This window comes from Leuciscus leuciscus (assembly GCF_965113295.1).
Source record: "Leuciscus leuciscus genome assembly, chromosome: 11".
NCBI lineage: Eukaryota > Metazoa > Chordata > Actinopteri > Cypriniformes > Leuciscidae > Leuciscus > Leuciscus leuciscus.
Window position 1 is genome coordinate 3,453,279 of NC_138735.1, and position 16,404 is coordinate 3,469,682.

The following is a 16,404-nucleotide window of genomic DNA, read 5'->3' on the forward strand; positions in this document are numbered from 1 at the left end:
GTGATAAATGGAAACAGACAGATATGAAAAATTAGCATCCGATAACTCTTAGATAAGAGACTTCCGGATCCAACTCGCAATCCAAACAACACCAGCACAGACAATAACAATGACTTGGAAAAATGTGCTGGTAAAACAAATGGTAAAATGTAAAATCGTTACGCTGATCACAAGATGCACTCTGAAATGTGGATTCTCAAAACTGAGGCTTTAAAGCACACATGTCCGTTTGAGCAGGAGTCAAGGGCCGAAACAAATTTTGATCTATTTTTAGAAATGCATTGATCTTCGATGCAGAATCTGATCCAAGTGTTGAGCCCAGCGCTGATACTCCTCCACATACAATTTCAAAACATCTCCACAAAAGCTCAATGCAATTGTTGCTCTGACCCCTGACTTATGATAGATTGCTTTTTCTTTTCTTTTAATTCCTCTTGATTGATCCTGTCCATTTCCATGGTGTTTGCCAGCCTCTGGTGTGAGTATCGATCTGTCGAGAACATCCTGGAATTTCTCTAAATCAAGTTGTTCTTTCTCGGAGAAACAGGAATATCAGGTTAAATTTCACATTCTCCAAACTGGTAAAAGGCTTCACTTTAACCTTCACATCACATCGCTGAGAAAACAACTGGTTTGTGTGGTTTTCACGGATCTAGTGGGATTTCGCTTGGAAACACATCAGAGTACAACCATTTTTAGTTTCATTTGTACAAATTTTGTATGAAAGAAATTAAAACATCTATTCAGCAAGGACACAACATTTTCAACAGGAATAAATTACATATTAAAATATATATTTACATAGAAAACAAGTATTAAATTGTAATAATTAGTATAGTCAAATCGATTAATCGCATCTAACATAAAAGATTGTGTATAAATGTACACATATACACACACACACACACACACACATATATATGTATGCATGCATGTATGTATATGTACTGTATATGTGTGTGCACACCGGTATATGTATATATACACACATATTATATTTACAAACTTTTATGTTAGATGCGATTAATCTCGATTAATCAATTTGACAACACTAACTACAACACACACACACACACACACACACACACACACACACACACACACACACACACACACACACACACACACACACACACACACACACACACACACACACACACACACACACACACACACACAGTACAGGCCAAAAGTTAGGACACATTACTATTTTTAATGTTTTTGAAAGAGGATTCTTCTGCATTTATTTGATCAAAAATACAGAAATTTTTTTTAATATTGTGATATATTATTACAATTTAAAATAATGGGTTTTCAATTCATTATACTTTAAATGATCATTTATTTCTGTGATGAAAAAGCTGAATTTTCAGGATCATAGTATTGTGAATAGTAATGTGTCCAAACTTTTGGCCTGTACTGTATATATATATATGCATGTATGTATGCACTGTATATGTACTGTATATGTGTGTGCACACCGGTATAATGTATATATACACACATATTATATATATAGCCTATTTACAAACTTTTATGTTAGATCATGCGATTAATCTCGATTAATCGATTTGACAACACTAGCAATAATATTTCGATATTAGTGTACTTTTTTACTGTATTCATAAGACTTCTTCAAAAACATATACCGACCCCCCAAAGTTTTGAACGGTAGTGTATTTGTAAAAAAAAAAAAGTCTGTACATCCTTTATTTTTTGTTCCCTAAAACTAGTATTACAATGAATGATCAAATCCTATCTCGCATAAATCAAAAGAAATGCATAAACGCATAAGAAGCAGCCCCGCTGGACCGTCTCACGCTCTGCAAAGAGTGTCCCATTCATTCAGGATCTGAGCGCATCAAAAATTCATTACTGGATTCTAATTGAGCTTGTTCCCCAAAGGAAGATCCCTGTATTCTTTAGCCTCTCCTCAGAAACAAGAGCACCACACACGGACCGCACCATAAGGGCTCATTAAGATGCAGAGGAGTCTCGCCTGATCCAACAAATGCCATCCTGGTTGGGGTCAGTTTTTCCAATCTGTCTCAGTATACATATGAAGCAGGGCCGGGATAATGGGGATGTATTGTTCATGTTGGATCCAAAAGGGCGATCTGAAGATGAATAATATTCAGTAATCTAAAAACAAACATGACATCTAACAAACAAAAGAATGGAGGAAAGGGAAGACTGGCTAAGCAAAAAATAAATAAAAATAAAATAAAATAAAAATAATTCTTGGTTATTTTATTTAAAAAAAGACTTACTAAAAAAATTAGTATAAAAGTGTAGTGTAATGTATGCTACCGTTCAAAAGTTTGGGGCCGGTAATATTTTTTATGTTTTAGAAAGAAGTTATGCTCATCCAGGCTGCATTTATTTGATCATAAATACAGTAAAAAACAGAAATATTATTACAATTCAAACAAACTCTTTTCTATGTGAATACGTTTTAAAATGTAATTTATTCCTGGGATCAAAACTGAATTTTCAGCATCATTACTCCAGTCTTCAGTGTCACATGATCCTTCAGAAGTCATTCTAATATGATGATTTGCTGCTCAAGAAACATTTATGATTATTATCAATGTTGAACACAGTTCAGTTGTTTCATATTTGTGTGGAAACAGTGATTTTCTAAAAAAAAAAAAAAAAAAGTCTTACTGAATGTACACCTTTCACCGGGAGTGTTTTAATAATTTAATTTCAAAGATCACAATTTAGACAATGATGACAATTAGTCAGTATCCGCTGAAGCTCACACATCTCTTTCATGCTTAAATCAGTTTATTATGTTTCCAGCTGTCACACGCCAACATGTTGCTATAGTAATTATTTCATTCAACAGTCATGAGTCGGATGAAGTAGGAGTGACTCCTTTTTTCTGTACACATAAAACCACATCTCATGGGATATTAATTGCAAATAATTCCAGTTTCATTTTGCTCATTTCTGGGCATCAGCTCATTACAGGCTACCTCATATCTTTCTTAAGAACATACCAATCTAGAAATAAGGGCTCTTGTTTCCTGCTGATCATGCGGCTGGCACGGATCCAGGTGCGTAAAAGGCCTGTTTGACGTGTTAAATCCGGCTGTTTGTACTATTGTAAAGCTGGAGTCGGCCTGTGGTGTGTTATACGTGCAATCCGACCTAGAGAGGTTATTATGACCCAAAAAGTCATTTCAAGGTCAAATCTTGCAAGTGTTAAAGGGTTGGTTGCCCCAAATTACAATTATGCCATTATTTACTCAGCCTCTTTGTCATTTCAAACCTGTATTCTGTTTTTTTTACCTTCCAGTTTCCACACATTTACAGATTATAGTGACCATGTCTGTCAAGCTTCAAAAATGTACCATTAAACCAATGTAAAGTATCAAAATGTAGTAATATAGAGTACAAAAATTTGAATTTTAAAAGGATGGTTCACTCCACAAAGAAAATTCTGTCATCACTTACTCACCTTTGTTCAAAACTAGTATGACTTGCTTTTTTCTGCCGAACACAAAAAAAAAATATTTTTTTGGTTGCAACATTTTTCAAAATATCGTTTTTTATGTTCTGAAAAATTTAACAGATTCGAATGACGTAAGGGTGAGTAAATGATGGCAGAACTATGTCTGACTCATTCTTAGGCTGAACTATGCCATTAATGATGATATTGTTTAGACAGCGGCCTCTTTCTTTGCTTTGAGCTGCTTAAAAAAAAGTTTCCTCATGTTATCCGTTACCAAAGAGAGATGCGACTACATCTGTGAAACTCATCATCATCATCATCATCATCATGGTTTGTCGGGGAAGTTCAGAATCTTCCCTGCACTCCGAGCTCTGTTTCAGCTGCTTGCTCGATGTGTGTGTGGATAATGCGCACTTCTTCCTGGGACAGGGTCCTCTCCATGTGACGATACTCCACGCGGTAACAGTGGCTCACTCGCTTCGTCCTGGGAGTGGAGAAAAAGAGAAAGAGATGGTGAAAATAGAGAAAGATCATCTTAAATGTACATTCACCCAAAAACGTATTATTATTTGCTGCATTATTTTTCATACAACAACAGATCATTGACCATGAATGACCAAAATCACCTAAAAACGTACCATAAAAAACAGTCGCTTTATTTAAATTCATCTGAAGCCATGCGATAGTTTTGTGTGTGACTGAATGTAAGCCTTTATTGACTGTCGTTATTATCTTCCCCTTCAGTGAGCTGTTCAACACTAAAGCAAATGAGTTATGAACATGAAAACCGGATCAGTCTGATTCATAAACCAATTATTCAAATCAGTGTTGTGAACTGTCTCAACCAATTCATTTAAAAGATCAGACTCAAAACAACTCATTAATCTGGTCGCAGCAGTTCTGGAGTTTATAGCTCGAAGATGGGGGAGATTATCAATGAAAATGACTTCAAAATGACTTTTCACAGACTTTGCCTGTGGAGAAATTTCAGTACAATAACAAAACGTTGCTTTTTCATGTTTTCATGTCCGTCTTTTAGAATGAAAAGTCCAGTGAGTTGCACTAAAAGGCTGGCGTTCAGTTTTAGCAGAAACGGATGAATGTGAATCTGCAAATGTTTTATCATGTTGTTTTTTGTACATCTCGTTGTTCAGAAAATAATGTGTCACCTACACAAAGCCTGACTGATAGTGTTAACAAAAGCAACAGTGAGATAAAAACACATTTGCTGAAGCAATCATGCCATTTTAGCTGCTTCTACAAGTGTTTGAGCTTCTATTATCGTGACTCGAGCTCTCCATCGCAAACGCAGCGCTGTACAGCTGAGCGAGTTTACCATGTCGGAAAAGCTATACATATGGAGCTGGTTATGTGATGAAAAGGGAAAATTTATTCGTTTACAAATCATGCAATATGATGAAAAAAATTTGAGGTCATTACATACTCTCTAAAAAATCTTGGGTTATTTTTTCAGTGTTTGGGTAGTTTTTGTGTTACACAGATCCTGGATCAGAACAACCCATGGGTTGAGGTATTTATGAGGTATTTGGCTTTTTGCAAACTCTTTCCGGAGAGAGCAGTGCAGCTCCGTCAAATTGGTGCATGTCTTCGACTGTAAAATACAGGTTCGTGTACATTTTATTTGATCTATAAATTCGTTATTGTGCTGTATATTGTTTAATTTTATGCAAACCAACATATAGGGGTGCGATGTGAGTCTACAGGCTACAAGCTCCGGCACGATATCCAGCGCCATCACAGTGGAAACGGGACAATAGAGACTGGACAATTACACTTGAATTATCTCTAAATGTTTCATTTTTACTTCAAATATTTGTTAAACGAGCTTAAATGTAGGCAATATGTATTAAAAACGATATAAAATATGCTATACCCCACAATATGATTGTAAATAAAGGAATTATCATGCAAACCAGTGGTTGTGTTGAGATTTAAAAAAGTTTAAAGGATTTAAGTTAATCCATAAACATTAATGAATGTATGAAGTAAAAAAAAAAAAAGCTAGTATAGTAAAAATGAATGTACCCATTATGCTGGGCTAAATAAACAACCCAATTTGCTGGGTAAAATTGGGTAAAACCCAAATTAACCCAGTGTTTTTTAGAGTGTAATATAGTGTAAGGAACCATTTGAAAAAATCTAAAACATGCCTCTACCTACATTTTTGCAAAACTCCAAACATTTTCCTATGCGTACAATTCACATTCGTTTAGCAAAAATGTAGGTTAAGGCAAGTTTATTTCTAATGAGCCTGGGTTGGTAAGTTATCTTATGGGTTTAGAAGACTTGAGCCGCTTTTCCACCATCAGGCAAAACCGTTCTCGTTGCTTGACCGCTCCATGAAGATCTGGCCCAGCCGGTACGGATGTGGTTCACTTTCCACGCTGGCGCTGATAATGGAGCTCTTTGCAAAGTTATACAAATGAGTTTCCTAGGTATGCAAAAGTGTACAGGGTGTATGAGATGTAAATTGCGTTATGGAGGATGATCATACATTTCTTTTAATTTTATTAATAACTTGTGTTTACTTCGCTCAGAGAGGCTTGTTAGATCCATGGATTACGTTTATGGTGGGGTTTTTTTAATGACCATTTTTAGGGATTTACAGCTGTCGTTGGATGGAAAAGAGCTGTGTGAAGATTCTTCAAAATATTTTTTTTGTTTTTTGTGAAGTCACACAGGTTTGGAACGACACATCATGAGTAAATGATGACAGAATGCTCATTTTTGGCTGAACTATGGCATTGATCTTAGTTTAGTTGTTGTACTGCAGCTATTTCTGCACAAATAAGTTATACAACAGTGTACGTAAGGTCAAGCTAGTACATAGATCAAACTCATTCAGGGAGCTGCCAGTCAACAAACCCTCACACACACACACACACACACACACACACACACACACACACACACACACACACACACACACACACACACACACACACACACACACACACACACACACACACACACACACACACACACACACACACACACACACACACACACACACACACACACACACACACACACACACACACACACACACACACACACACACACACACACTTACAGTATAAGCCTTGTCTCAGGGGAGGAGCTGGATTAACAAAGAACAAGAAACTACAAAGTTTCCACTTATACAGCACTCTCCAGGGAGAAAACCAAAGTCAAGCATGATTCCTTTTTTATTGTTCATGCTGTATGTAAGCAAGACTGCAGAAAACTGAGAAAAAAAGCCAAGGGTTTGGACTCTTTATAAAGCAACGAAGTGAAACAAAATGGCTGACAGGCAACTGCAGCAAAGCAGCTGCTGGGATTCCAGTGCAAATCAGCGGGGAGATGTGAGGCTACATCGGATTCACTTTTCCGATATTGGATTTGTAGTCAGCAGGCCTGGTGCCCATTGGGATGTAAACTCACATCATAAAGCATCAGAGAAGCACCCTAAGAGTCAAACTGCTCCAAGATGCTCAGTGTTTAAGACTAAAGTTTTTTATTGTTGCAGTTCTACGCTTCCTACAGTTGCAGTTCTCACAGTCCGAGATTGAGAGGATGGTTGAAATGAAACAAACGATCAACATACATTTTACATTGTGTCTATGAATATGCAATAACTTTCAAATGTTTGCTTTGACTCTGGAACATACATTATTAATGTATTAGCAGCATCTAAACAGTTTTAAAGATGAACAAAGATTGAATTCATAGATTGATTTAGATTTTATATGACATTCATTAAAATATATTATTTAATGCATTTACCTCATTTGAAATTATAAAGGATGGTAACACTTTATTTCAATGGTCCACTTTAGACATTCTACTTACAATAAGTAACTTTACATGTCAACTAGCTCTCATTAGAGTATTAGTAGACTGTTAGTAGACACCTGGTTTGGGTGAGTAGAATAAGTTAACATGTAGTAACAAAGTTACTTATAGTCAGTAGAATAATCTGTTGGGGAGCATCAAAATAAAGTGTTATCAGATATTAATTAACAGTCGACTAATACTCTAATGACTGCTAGTTGACATGTAGTTGCAAAGTTACTTACATTTAGTAGAATTTCTTAGTGGACCATCATTTCTGTGTGATTTCTGGTGCCGTATTCAATGAGTTATGAAGAAATTCATCACTTTACCTATCTTAAAGTGTTAAAATTAATTAATAGCATAATTTAATCATTACTTAATCAATTAATGAATAAAAAATATATACAAATGTGTACATAATAGTATATTGTAACTGGAAATTCTCTTAATTGTACATTATCTGCCTATTATGTTTTTAAATTTTTTTATTTTAATATTGTTTATGTTACATTTCTAAACCTAAATACTTGTATGTTTTAGATGCTGTCAATACGTCCATATTGCATGTTTCAACGTGTACCTAAATAATATGTAAAGATCATAAAATACATTTATCTCAGAGGTCCGAGATCCACTAAAGTTATTTACACACACACACACACACACACACACACACACACACACACACACACACACACACACACACACACACACACACACACACACACACACACACACACACACACACACACACACACACACACACACACGCTTCTGCCTGTCATCGCAATTGTCTGTTTCAATGGAAAAAAACTTGTATCTTTACCTTCACACTCTTAAAAATAAAGGTTCTTGGCATTGATGGTTCCATGAAGAACCTTTAACATCCATGGAATCTTTCCATTCCACAAAAGGTTCTTTATAGGTTATTTTATATTAAAATGTTCTTCACGAAGTCTTTGGGGAGCCTAACATGGCTCTTTTATGGCATTGCTGCGAAAACCCCCTTTTTGTAACCTTTATTTTTAATAGTGTAAAGGTTAAAGTGTAAATGCATGTTTCTCCCTGCATCTCTGTATCAATACAGCCTCTCTCAATCCTCACTGTGAAGAAGCTAAAAATAACCTCCAGATGAGTGTGATCCCTGGGGAAGCTAATCCGGAACTGATTGACAGATAAGGAATGATCATACCTGGTGATGTGTGAGGAGAGATAATTAATCAAACCACAGTTAGTGGGAACAAAGGGAAGGTAAAGGGAAAGCAATTAACGTAAACCCCAGAAAGACCGAAAAAACCCCGCGGATATAAATAGACCATTGTAAAAAAAAAGACAGCTATGAATATATCTGTGAAATGTGACGGTTTTCTACCCACACATGCTGTGGAAGCGCTTCTGTGAACTTGTAGAACCGTCGGCTGGCGCGCAGACGCCGTCTAACAGCCAGAGATCTACTGTGAGAGATCCACGAATGCAGAGCCTGACACTTTTTAGGCTATCACCGGCTGCCACTGGGACATGCACGCTTTCACGCATCCCAAACAGCCAAAGCAGATAATTGGATAAAGTGATTTTCATCCAGCACTAAAGTTTCTTACTTTTTAAAAAAAATCATTCCCTTTTTATCTCTCACATCAGCTTTATATAAGGAATAAAATGCTAATCTGGGAAGCAACTCCAAGCTAGGAGTTTAACTGGAGTCAAGATGTTCTTTAAAAGTAAAAATTTAACTACACACTACTAACAAAAACTATCTATATTGACCAGTGTAGTTATTGTTAACTAAAACTTTTAATAATTATATACTGTATGTAAGGGGTAATGTACATCCAGCCGGTTGTTATTGCAGAATAAACCCCCTCAGGGTGGACGGTCTTGCATCAGCCTGAAGGGCTGCGATAACAACCGGCTGGATGTACATTATCCCGCTTATTACACGGCTATATAAGTAAATAATTAGAGACGAAATATTGAACAGAGTCGAAACATTGTATTAGGTCTTTAAACACAAAGCTTCCGCGGAGAGAGCCGTTGCTAGCGCAGCAAGTTTAAACTAGACGGACATTTAAGGGATGCGGTATACAGTCATACCCCTTGCTATACAGCATTTGATCACATAAATAATTATGGGGAGAAGAGATATTGATTTGAGATGAAACTGTTTTAAAATTTTACCTGTTTGTTATCTTATAAACCATTACAGTGTACAAAACAATAGTTGCTAAATGGCAGCAGCTGTGTTTGTGTGAAACAAGAGAGAGCGAGTCCACAATAACGGATAACATAATTAAGTAACTGTACACAAAGTATTGATTTGACTGAGTTTTAATATTTTATTAGCTCACCAAACACAAAACTTCCACGAAGAAAAAACGTTCCTATCAAGCGTTTCAGGACTATTTACGATTGTTATCCGGGAATAACATACCGCTGGATGGTGCGATTGACCAATCAGAATCAATATACAGTATATATATATGTCTGGCCTAGCAAAATAGATATCTTCGCTGTTCATTAATTTAAAATATTATTAAAATATAAGATTAAGCATATTACATATTTGTTAGGGCTGGGATAGACGATTATTTTTCAAACGATTAATCTAGCGATTATTTTTTCGATGCATCGATTAATCTAACGATTCATTTTTCCAGTCCGATTCGATTTCGAATCGATTATCTCCCCAATCCCCATTAATTGACTAATAGCAATTTATACATGTTAATTTACATATCTGAATGAAAAAAAACATGAATTCCTTAACATTGCAATATATGTTTATTGCTCTTAAAATTCCAAAATAAAAGACTATACAAGTGCATAGTAATGCATTCTTAGTCAGAGGTAGCATTCAATAAAACCTTAAAGCCTTGAAAACACATAGCTTACTGAAACAAGCTTACTGAACACATAGGGCCTAGCTTACTGAAAAAAAAGTTCTTCTTTCAGATGAAAATAACAACAACTTGATGTCTAGCATTCAATAAAAAAAATAAAAAGGTCACCCAAAATACTTGTTTAGAGCAATTGAAAGAATACAGTAACCAATGTAAACTTGGGGCTTTAAGCTAATACAGAGAGTGCTTTTCCAACAAAAAATAAATAAAAATTAACAGTGGGAGCCAGCAGCCTGTCATGGCGTCCTTCCTGAACCAACAGAATTGAACATTTATGTTGAAAACACATAGTCCTAGCTTACTGAAAAAAGTGCATCTTTTAATTCTTCATTCACATAAAAATAACAACCAGTGGCGGATTTAGCAAATCGGGGGCAAAAGGCGAAGGTAGGTAGGCTATGGGCCCCTCCCCATCCAATCTTTAAAAGAGAACGAAAAAAATATGTACCGACTGAATGGTGGATAGGCAGGTAAAGCTAATCTACGGGGAAGTAAAGGTTAGAGAGGAGAAAAAAACCTCCCCTTTAAACCCTGCATACACTTCTTTACTCCTAAACAGAAACATGTTACAATGTTTACATGGTACAATATCTGGTAAGCTATGTTTTTTTTTTTTTTTTTTTTTGTTGTTGTTGTTTTGCTTGACAAATTTCACCATTTCGATTCAATTATTGTGATTTGATTCAATATTGACTCATTTGGAAAAATATTAGGTAACGTTTCACAAGATAGGCGTTACTTTTTCTCAAGAAAAAAAAAGCCCTATCAGCTGGTATAATTTAAGGTTAAAATAAGTAATATAGTACACATATTTAGCCAAATACTCTATAGCTCTTTTTTTTCCTAGCCAATTAAATGGCTTTCCTGAGGTAAATGTTATGTGACGATTGTTCTCCAGCTGTTTTACCTCTTTCCGCGGTTGAAAAACACTTATTGATCGATATTATGAATGAGGAATATACATTTCGGTAAGTTATACTGTATCTTTCAACATTGTTAATTCGTGTTTATTTACTATTAGCTAGAGATGATCAGTTCACGTGCCGCTATAGGAATCTGTCACGTCACATTAAAATGGCAAAACGGTATTGTTTGAATTTCGTAATAGAATTGACAGAATCTGAGAGCTGATATTTTTTTTAAATATCATGATTCATAAGTAAACTGCTCAGTTTTGTCTGTCGATCTGCGTGTCCTCTTTGCTTCACGATTTTTCTGTGCATTGGACGTTGTTGTTCCTGATCTGTATCCCCAACAGTAGCCGTAAAAAAGTTTGTCATCTTTGGCAGCGTTCCCAAATACTTAGCGTCTTTTCACTTTTTTCTTTTATTTTAGCCGCTTGGGTAACTTCGAAACTTTAAATTTTCGCGTTTAGACTCGTCTTGCTCTGTTCGTGTATTTCCCAGTCCTCCTGTTACTGCGTGTTGTTTAACTTTCGCGCCGCGCACCTTTACGGACTTTTTGATTTCCTCCCGCTTCCTCCTTTTTTCGGCACCGCTTGGGTAGCTAGCTTCGCTTCATTTTTACTCTGTCTACTACTCTGTACACTCTGTCTGTCACTCTGTACACTCTGTCTGTCAATCACTTATTTTTCTCCGTCAGTTTTTTGGCACAGCCTTGTCACTTTCGCAGATGTGCAGTAAGTGAGATAATGGAATAGTCCAATGTAGTGAGGCGGGGGGCCCCCTCCTGTCTGCGACACGACAATAATGATTTGATGCCATTTTTCGCAAACGGAGTTTTAGAAATATATAATAAAAAATAAATAAAATAAAAATAATAATTAAGCACAAGTTAACGTTGTTGCACAAGTTAACGTTGTTGCGTGGTGTGCTTGAGCTAGAACACGTGAAATATCTGAACTGGCTAGGTTTGTTGAGTGTCACGTTTGACTGTTCGTTAGAAACACAACATCGCCCTTCACAAACAAGGAACAGGATACAAAAAGAAAGATAGCGAAGGTACTAAATGTTCCTAGAGACACTGTTAGAAACATAGTTTGCAAGTTCAAAGTTAAAGGAACGGTGGTTCCACTACCTGGATGGGTCAGAAAAAGGCAGCTATCAACAGCTGCAACCATCTCTGAGAAGGCAGGTTCAGAAAAACCCTTGAGTGACTGCAAAAGACCTGCAGCAAGACTTGGTGGTGACAGAAAGCCACAGAAAGTTTGGGATTCTGTTGTGTGGAGCGATAAAACAAAACAAAAGGAACTTTCTGGCCCTATGGATGAGCGGTATGTCTGGAGGAAGAAGAATGAAGCATATACTGAAAAGAACACTCTGTCTACAGTTAAGCTTGATGGTGGCTCGGTGATGCTCTTGCTTTGTATCCTCTTGCACTGGAAACCTGCAGCTTGTGGAAGGCATGATGGATCATTGAAGTATGAGGAATTCCTAGGAGAAAACGTCATGCCGTCAGTGAGGAGGCTGAAGCTTGGACCCTCCAACAGGACAATGATCATACCTCAAATTCCACCAAGTTCTAAGTTAAAGGAACAGTGGTTACACTACCTGGACGGGGCAAAAAAAGGAAGCTATCGAAGCTATCAATGGTTGCAACCAGATTTCTGAGAAGGCAGGTTCAGAAAAACCCTAGAGTGACAGCAAAAGACCTGCAGCAAGACTTGGTGGCAACAGAAAAGCCACAGAAAGTTTGGGATTCTGTTGTGTGGAGCGATAAAACAAAACAAAAGGAACTTTTTGGCCCTATGGATCAGCGGGCAATTCCACCAACCATAAATTCCACCAACCTTAAATTCCACCAACCTTAAATTCCACCAACCTTAAATTCCACCAAGGCTTGATTGCAGAAGATGCCTTGAAGACTCTACAGTGGTATCACAGTCACCTTTCTTGAACCCCACAGAAAATCTCTGGACAGATTTACAGAATGCCGTTGCATCACGCAAACCCAATCATATTACTGAACTGGAGGCCATTGCTCATGAGGAATGGGCTAAGATTCCTCAGAAACGCTGCCAGAAGCTGGTGTCTGGTTATACATGTGGTTTGCAGCAGGTCATAACAGCAAAAGGGTGTTCTACTAAATACTAAAGATTGCCATGAAGGGGCTGAATTATTTTGAGACTATAGAAGTCAATAAAAGTTGCATTTTCAGTTGAATTTGTGGAAACAACTTGAAACATTGTTGTGTTTCAGTTACTTCTGTTTGATTGGTTCATTGCAAACAGCTGAAAGTCTGTACATTTTGCCAATGTACATGATTTGCAATGGGGGGTTGAATCATTTCAATTACAACTGTATATATGTATAAATAACTAAATTATAACAAAATTATTAAAACTTAATCGAAACTAAAAACTGAAAATATAAAAAGCTAATTCAAAATATTAATAAATATTATAATAGTATTTAAATAATACTAAAACATCACTGATATTGGCATGTTGTCACATCATGAGGTAAGTTGGAAAGGAACCGGCCTTATAAAGCCTATTATAAACTTTTCAGCAAAATCAGTGCTAACTTGTTGTATGCAACAGCATGGAGGACAGTATTTGTAAAGACCTCTAACTTTGACCTTCACTTTTTTATTGAGATACAGCTTTTCTGACAACTGGCCCCATATGATTTATGACCAGAGCAGAATTTATCTGGCAACTACAACTAGAAAACAGCATAATATATGTAACTGAAAACAGTGTGACTTTAACTAAATAATTCTACCAAAGAAGATGCAGCGCAATGTGTCATCTTCAGGGCTTCAGAGTCATTTGTGAACCATTTCATTTGCATGAACCAACTGAATGACACAATTATGTAAAATGAATCACCCTTCTTAATGTTTCATATGAGAGAGAGGATATTTTAGGACAATTTTGTTATATTCTCTCAGCTAAAGCCGGAGGGGCAATACACTCCGATATGTCACAATGTGTGTCATGCAACGTCGCTACTTGTCAGAAAATATAGCTTGTTACTGGACAAGATACATTATTATGAAAACTGAAGTTAGTAGCGTCACTATTTTTGGCTAGTTACACTGAAGGACATGACAGTGTGTAAGCTAACAAGACCCAAAAGAAAAGCAACCATGTTGAACATCGGACATCATATCACCCCCCCATCCCCCCATTATTTTCAACTTCAATAATTCAAAGATATGTAATGAATCAATTAAAATGATAGATTGTGAGCTAGCATGTTATTTCCATTGAGGTTTATGCTTTATGCATGGCTTCCTCTGTCTCTTCGGCTCTGTCTGCCTTGGTAAAAAGAACAGCTGACATTTCGAGTGAACACACAGGTGTTCAATAATTCAGTGGCCACAGAAGGCGAACAGTGATCCAAACACACACAACAATTCCATTTTATTGGAGCTGACTCTGTTTTATTGCCTGGCAAAATTTGGTGTGGGAGTCGGCAGGTGCAGTTATTCATACAGGCTTTGCCGCGAATGGAAAGGTGTGTGTGTGACAAACTGCAACGAGGCACTTAAGAGAGAAAAAAACAACAACAGCACAGATATGAAATCTATTCTGAGTGACAGAAGAAGAACTGAACCTGAGACAGCGGGAGTGCGTCTCGGAGCAGACGTTTGTTAGCTGTTTATGATCAAATTGCAGAAACCCGAATTCATTTGACATTGACTGAGGATTAGCTTTATCAAACAAACCTCCGTGCAAGAGAAAGACTGAAACCTCATCTCTTCTTTCTTTCGTCAAAACTGGAAGTGCAATATATTTTCGTGATTAATTAGCCAGAGTTTGAGCTAATGGTACCAAAAAAATAAGATTCTTTAAACTACGGCAGAACAATTATTTTTATAGTCAGACGAACATCTATTTTTGTTCAATATTAGCACGTGTACATGTTTTATATAGCTATTTTACACTAAAAGACTGTCAGCTGCTTTTCCCAACCTTTAATTAGGGATGTTAATAAAACCCAGTGCAAAACTCCCATGAAGTCAAAGAGATTCATTAAATAGCCTTGGTAATGTGATAAATTAAACACTGACTTGCTCATTTTCAGCCCACAGTTTTAATGTGCAGATATACATAACTTCAGCTCACAGTTTTAATGTGCAGATATACATAACTTCAGCTCACAGTTTTAATGTGCAGATATACATAACTTCTAATAGTATAGAACTGAACAGATTTAGCCTTCGCTATCCTTTCACAGCTGTAATTGAAAACTGTCCTTCCACCCTTTCTATCCAATATGAAGGTGACATCCTACAAGCTTTTTTGCTCGGTGGGGCCGAACTAGACAATTTTCCAAAACCATTTGACATTCTTGTGTGAAAAAAAAAAATCTTATGGGTTTGGAAAGGCATGAAGGCGAGTAAATAATGACAGAATTCTCATTTTTGGGGGAACAATCCCTTGAACTATTCTGGGTAATGCTAATTTGATCATGCTTTTGCTATACTATAGGCTTAATTTATCACGTTTTATCATATTTAAATCCATTTGACCAAATTTCACAGATTTCCATTCACGTCAGCACAAACAGTGGACAGATTGTGCAGATTCTGTGGACGCTTAAAGTCAGCATTAAACAGAAGCTGCGATATTCTTTTCTTTCCTATTGTGACGGATATCTGAGTCAAACGACTTCTGGAACAAGAACAGATGTGGGCGGGGCTTGATTTTGTCTGTGGGGAATTGATTGGACTGTTGTGGTTTGCTATTGGCTGATCTCATGTGAGTGACAGGTTTAGCCCCGCCCCTGTCATCAGAGAAGAGAAGAGATACTGCAAGAGCGGGGGAAGATATTTTGATTAAAGATTACGAATGCACATGAATTTAACAAATAATGATGTGCGTGCATAAATAATTTAAAATGTATACTGCAATATTCCATAAAAAAACAAGAATTGTCAATTTTGATATTATGGCAACTTTAAGTATGACCGTCCACCACAACTTAAGTTACAAAACAGATAAAGCCAGATAAAGTGTAAAGAAAAACTATGTTTGCTAAGACCACAGTTTTCAGGTATAATTACTTTTATTAGGTATTGCATTTGCATGTATATTTAGATATTATCAAAGACTAATTTCTGTCACAGTATTGATTTTATGTTTTGTTTAAGATGTTACATCTACTAGCTCAACTAACTGATAAACAGTCACCAACTGATCCTTATACATGTGTGTGTGTGTGTGTGTGTGTGTGTGTGTGTGTGTGTGTGTGTGTGTGTGTGTGTCCGTTACAGTTTCTTGATGGTTTAGTTTAACCC

General features: G+C 36.6%; 1 protein-coding gene and 1 long non-coding RNA gene across 2 annotated transcripts in view; one reads left to right on the forward strand and one right to left on the reverse strand.

The window, feature by feature from the left end:
• Nucleotides 1-2,690: 2,690 nt before the first annotated feature.
• Nucleotides 2,691-16,404, reverse strand: part of fars2 (phenylalanyl-tRNA synthetase 2, mitochondrial) — a 151,536-nt gene continuing 137,822 nt past the window's right edge. The window contains exon 7 of the mRNA XM_082184356.1: nt 2,691-3,944. Coding sequence (XP_082040482.1) covers nt 3,806-3,944 — 139 coding nt within the window. The 3' untranslated portion in view covers nt 2,691-3,805. The remainder of the gene's footprint in view (nt 3,945-16,404) is intronic.
• Nucleotides 5,587-7,770, forward strand: LOC309509638. Its single transcript, XR_014209960.1, has 2 exons — nt 5,587-6,091; nt 6,155-7,770. It is a non-coding gene; the product is annotated as an uncharacterized lncRNA (long non-coding RNA).